We start from the raw sequence: 6380 nt of genomic DNA, 5'->3' as shown, positions 1-6380 counted from the left end.
CTCAACTGCTGACGACCCACGTGAAGTGATGCAAGGTATGGAATATAACCTCTAAATTTACGGCGATTTCATCAGTAGAATTCGACAAAGAAATGCTGAAATCTGTATTAATAGCTGCTAGAAGCTCGGCTTCACTCCCAGGGTGTTGTAAGCATCTAAATTTACTTCCTTTTTCACGATTGTTGGGTCTACATGTCCGATTTTTGACCGTTCAGTCCAGCCCCGATTCTAATTCTGCCGACGCTGAGAAAAAAGCGGAGGATACGACGCCTAATAACGATAAAAAAGAAAACGAATATGATCAACTCCTTCAAGAAAAAGAGGCTTTGTTAAAAGATCTTCAGGTATGAATGATTGTGTTGTTTTAATGTTCATTACAGCCGGCAACTGGCTGTGAGGGAATGTCTGTACCTTTGATCAACGATAAATTAAAGGTTTTCAAACCCATTCTAAACAAGGCTACGTGTATGTAACAGAAACACTTAAGATAGCACCACCCACATCTCCATTGCAACTTCATTGTTGTCTTATTTTTTTCAAAATTAAAGCTTCCATGACTTCCATATTAGGGGTGCACCTTGTCTACGGGTGACATGGGTCTGAAAAATATTGAACGTTTGCATGCTGCTCAGTAAAATTTTGTTTCAATTTGCCCAAGTAGTCCTGTAGTCTTTTCATTTACATTTACAGTTCTAATTACTGTAAAAGTCCATGTATAAGACCCACCCGTAGACAAGGTGCACCCCTAATATGGAAGCTTTAATTTTGAAAAAAATATAAGACAACAATGAAGTTCCAATGAAGTTGCAATGAAGCTCCAATGAAGTTCTATTTGTAAGCAAACAAGGATAAACAAGTATGGTTTCAAAACACTGACATGGTGGTTGTTACAAGCTTTCATGTCAATTCAGTCTTTAGATAGCAAAATTTCACTTGTCATACCTACTATAAAAAAACTTAAGATGCTCTCTTGATGCGGTTCAAGATCGGTTATCACTTTGAAATGCTCCATGAAAGCGATTGAAACGATATGCGTGAGTGCTTAGTAGCCAAGCTTTGAAATGTTGAGTGGAGTCTGGGCATTTCAATGAAATGGCCAGCCATTTGCTTCGTGGGTACTTGCGAATATCTTGGTATTTCCTCGCACTTGGCGGAAAGATCTCTTCAAAGTGAATGGTCTCAGGCATCATAGCAAAACAGCTTTGTGGAGAATGGAGATTCCCTGTAGGTTGGTGTTTAGTTGTTCGAGTAAAGTGAAAATTAATCACTTGAAAGAACTCTTGGAGAGAAGAATCGCAAATGAACACTTTAAGATACAAACGGTTCTTTAGGAGCCACCACTCATGAAAAAGGCAATGAACAACAACAGCATGCTTTCAGTTTGTTATATGCTTGTTCAGAAAACTCCATCCTCAGATGTTTCCGTAGATAAGAGGCACCCCTGATTTTTGTTTGACTTTTGAGAAAAGAGGTGCAGCTGATGCATGGATTTTCACGGTAGCCCTTGCACACCTAAATAAGCCCTTACTGACAAGTAAAATCACTTGGTGTTAGTTCTTAGTAAAATCTAGGAGGGATTGGCTTCTTTTTAGTTTACAAAACTCTTGGCTAGATTCTAGAATACCTGGCCACTAAAATCTGGAACTTAAAAACCTGCTCCGGTGTCACAGTGGATTTGGACCCCCGCTCCAGATCCGCTAGCGGATATGGACCATTTTTCACAGATTTGGACCCCCCAGAAAATAAATGTTTTTTTGATAAGGTAATAAAATTCCTTTGTAAATTGTTTTTAGTTGTAAAAAACTTTCAATGAAACTCAAGTCTAACTTTGCTCAGTTTCTCCTTATTGAAAATTAATACAAGAATTCATGACTGGAAAAGTTTGTCCTTGTAATCAAGTAAACCTCTAATCATGTGTTTTCCAACCAAGTGGTGTTACAAAAGGAGTTCAAATTTACCAAATAATTAGCCGATCTTAGTCTTTTTCTCAAAGATTTATGTCTTATGGAATCGGTCAGTTTCTCCAAACAAAAATCTAACTCTGCCTGGATAAACAGATAAATAAACAGTAATGGGGGGTTCAAATCCGCAAAGGGGACTAAATCCATCCCACAGGGGTCCAAATCCGCTAGTGAATTTGTACTGGGGGGTTCAAATTCGCTAGGACACCGATTGTTCCGATTACACCAATTCATATTCTCCGATTCTTCCGATTATGTGATTGTTTGCTCCCATGGAAACACAACCCCTGATAATGAACATAACGCACAGTGACAATCGATTGTTACTCATTCTAAAAGAGTTGCGCCCAAATGAACACAGGGACTGTGGGAGCACTAGTCATACAATTGCTAAATTTGCTTAGTTCACAACTGTGGGACTGCGGGAGTACTGGCTATACACCCGCTGAAATTCTTTTAGCTCTTGATTATGGAAGTGCAGCACTGTGGGAGCAACAGTTATATGGATTATGGATTCGACTTAGCTTTCGGCTACGGGAGTGCACAACTGCAGGAGCAATAGTTATACACTCACTGAGTACCACTTAGTTCGTGACATCTGTGAGACTGTGGGACTACAGCACTGGCTATACACTCACTAAATTCCTTTTAGCTTTCGACTACAGGTGTGTGGGACTGTGGGAGCAATAGTTATACACTTGCTGAATTCCACGTACTTTACATTACTGCAGGAGTGTGGGGCCAACAGATTTATGCCGTGAAAAAATGGCCTGGTATTCTAGAATCGCTCCAAACTCTAACCTGCATTCTTGTAACCATTAACCATAGCATTTTTATTGTGGCAATGACCAGAGACAAAACCTTGGCCATGTTTTTGGAGCAAACTTTGTCTAGAAATGTATGAACCAATCTAAATGTTACTACTCTTATAACAAAGTTAAAAACTTAAAAACTTAACCTTTCAAACTAGCTCATGAGTTCTCATATGTTGAGACACATTGCTTTCAAGTGTTGAAAAAAAAAAGACAATGTCATCATGTCCGACCTTATGTAAGACTATTGATCTCACAATAATAGTAAATTTTGGTTGAACAATATCTGATACCCACCAGTAGTTTACAGTACTGCATTTGCTAATAACACCATAAGGTCCTCAGTAGGTTGTACTTTAGAACACAGCTAAATCAGCCAATCCTAACATGTGCTGAATAATGGAGAGGGCAATGGGAGATTATTGTTTTCATGGGATTGGTTAATTTTTTGTGAACATTTCCCTTTTCCTTCTTAGGATAAGTACAAAAGATCTCTCGCTGACAATGAGAACATATTGACTCGTACAAGGAAGCAGATAGAGGAAGCCAAGTTGTTTGGAATCCAATCTTTCTCAAGAGACTTGCTTGAAGTTGCAGATGTTTTGGGAAAAGCAACAGAAACTGTTCCAAAGGAGGAAATTGAAAAAAGTGTTACTTTGAAAAACTTGTATGACGGTCTACTAATGACAGAGGCCCAATTACAAAAGGTTTTCATAAAGAATGGTCTAGAGAAAATCAACCCAATGAATGAAAAATTTGATCCTTACAGTCACGAAGCTTTGTTCCAGCTTCCTTTTCCAGATAAAGAGGCAGGAACTGTGGCTGTAGTAGAAAAAGTGGGATACAAACTAAATGGAAGAACACTGAGACCTGCACTTGTCGGTGTGGTGAAAGAATAGGATTAGCATGGACCTGCTCTATTGCTTCTTGTATACTGAAAACTAAACAACAGAGAATTCTCGTTATTTCTTAATGAAACATCTTTAACCTCAATATTTGTTGTGATCACAATTTGTAAAGGTGTTGCCTCATTTGCGAGAGTGGCCTTGTGGTATTGTGGCTGAATTTGATTAAAATAATATCAACAATAATATTGTTTGAGTGAGAACAGTGATGGATTTCACAGAGCCACAAAATGGCTGTTTTAGTATGAACATGTACCAGTGAAAAACCACCTGAACTTTTATAGGTATATAATTTCTTTCTCTTTGTCTGCTGGGAGTTGGAGGTGAATAAAACCAATTGAGTTACCTTCTGGACAGTCATTTATCTGGTTAATTGGCGTTTTTACTGTTTGAACAACCGAGGCTTGGACAATAAAGCTGCATACAATACCAAACAATAGCTGGTTAGGAGAGCTGCTACGCAACTGGAATTTTTCGGGTAGCAAGGAGATATCTGGGGAACTCCTGAGTTATGACATCTATCCTTCACATACTGAGATCGTACGAAGCAACGGCCTAGTCTTATTATAGAACTTATCTTGTCAATCAATCTTTCTGCGGCAATTACTTTGATCTGTCATCTTGAAACTTAAACCACTTTGAAATCACTATCACTTAACTTTTAACAAAACAAATTATGTCAATGCCCAGTTCCGGTCAAAATAATTCTTGACTGTCACATTTCCAATTATTTGGTTTTATCAACGGAGTTGATAATGTAAATTGGCCACCGTACAGAGATTCTAAAAGCTGACGTTTCGAGCGTTAGCCCTTCGTCAGAGCGAATCGAGGAATTATGGGTTACGTGTAGTTTTTATAGTAGAGTAGGAGCTACGCTATTGGTGGTAACATGGCAACGTGAAAAATAGGAATATATTACTTTTTAAGTACATTGGAATAACTTACCTATGTACTTAAAAAGTAAACCGAACGTTATTTCTTTTAAATCTGCTCTTAAAGCAAAATCTAACATTTTAGACAAAAAAACATTTAATGGCATGCAGGGAATAAACAAAGACATTGTAAATTACACATACTAATGTTATTTTTATCATTATTATTATTGTTATTTTAAATCTATTTTTAGCACTATAGTCAATTAACTATCGATTATCTTACTGGGTATGGTATTCTTTCTTATTTATTGTAAATAATTCGTAAGTTCGTTAACTTAATTTTTTTAAATTTTGTAGATACACTTTAGTTCTAGGTCCACATCAGCTTTTTAGCTGCCCTTTTTTATTGACCTACAAGACAAATAAAGTATGTATGTATGTATGTAGTTAAATGAAAAGCGTTCGTTAATACCGTGAGGATTAAGGGTGCCGATTTGGAAGATGAATTTTTGTTCTAGATTTTTGCGGCTTTCCGTCGTACCTAGATGTCGTTTTTTTACCTCAAGGCTGTGCAGAGTAAAGTAAGTACAAAATAAGTATAAATAGCCAGACAACAGAGATGCGACTAAAGTATACACAGATGCATTCAAGGCGTTCGAGTCCTTCAGTGGGTTTTGCCATTTGGTTTCAGTGTTGCACATAACATCACCGTTAGAAACAAAGCTCAATTTGCTAGCCGACTGCGAAAGATGCAAGTGTTGTCGGAGACATTATTCGTGGCTTTTAAGATTCCAGATATTCATTTTTCACCGCTTGTGTTGTTTATCGCATTGACGTTCCATTCTTGAGCTCACAAGGTTATATTTTGTTCAAACATCCAATAAAACACCATTCGCGATAAATCTGCTTCGCCGCCATTGCTTGTAGAGTGTCCACCGGATAAAATCTACCTGAATCTACGTATTCAGGAGCTCATGAGTACGAACGAGCAACTCCCATAGTAAGCCTATGTCGCGGCATTTTTACAGACCAATCTATTTTTGCAAGGAAAGGTTCGTTTATAGAAACGTTGGCCGTGTAGCACTTACATTTTAAACAGAGTTAACAGGAGAGAGTGTAGTGTAAGGTGAAGTGCTAGATTTCTATCCCATATGAACCATGTGAGCGTTAGCCCTACTGATGGAACTGGGCCCACCCTGGTCAGAGTTTTTCTCTGTCCTTGTGTGGGCCCAGTTCCATCAGTAAGGCTAACGCTCACATGGTTCATATGGGATAGAAATCTAGCACTTCACCTTACACTACACTCTCTCCTGTTCAATCTATTTTTGGACTACCTTTACCGAAAAACAACAAAGCTATGACGTCAAGTTAGTTTTCTGTGATTGGTCATCGGGCTCCTGCGGGAGTCTCATTCGTGGGAAATTCAATCTAAAAATAAATCGGTCTGTGAAATATATGGGAGTTGCTCACTCATACTGGCGCATTTCTACTACCCCGTCAAACTTACCAAAGATACGCAGAGAAGACTCTAGGTACAAAGACAATACTTAGCAGGGGAGTGACAGGAAAGACCCTATTGCGCAACTTTTCCGATTTCCGACACGAAAAAAACAAACTGTAAAATGCGAAAGTTTTCGACTAGATTGTCGTATGGCTACCCAGTAAAAAGCTGATTAGCTAAAGCGATGATGAATTAGAATATTAAAGAAAAACGAATAAGAAAACCGTTCTCTACATACACATTGACTTAGTAAGTAAATTGTTCTACAGGAAAATTGATGTGACATTCCCAATATTTGGGTCTTTGGTTTCTTTTGTTTATATCCT

General features: G+C 38.1%; 1 protein-coding gene across 1 annotated transcript; it reads left to right on the top strand.

Annotated features, from left to right (window-relative positions):
* Positions 1-5452, top strand: LOC138030535 (grpE protein homolog 1, mitochondrial-like). Its single transcript, XM_068878435.1, has 2 exons — positions 1-344; positions 3250-5452. Exons 1-2 carry the CDS (start codon positions 93-95, stop codon positions 3670-3672), a joined length of 675 nt encoding a protein of 224 aa, XP_068734536.1. The 5' UTR covers positions 1-92; the 3' UTR covers positions 3673-5452.
* The last annotated feature ends 928 nt before the right edge of the window (positions 5453-6380 follow it).

Source organism: Montipora capricornis, chromosome 2, assembly GCF_036669925.1.
Source record: "Montipora capricornis isolate CH-2021 chromosome 2, ASM3666992v2, whole genome shotgun sequence".
NCBI lineage: Eukaryota > Metazoa > Cnidaria > Anthozoa > Scleractinia > Acroporidae > Montipora > Montipora capricornis.
Note: the sequence above shows the minus strand (reverse complement) of the source record. Positions and strands in the feature narration are given on the sequence as shown.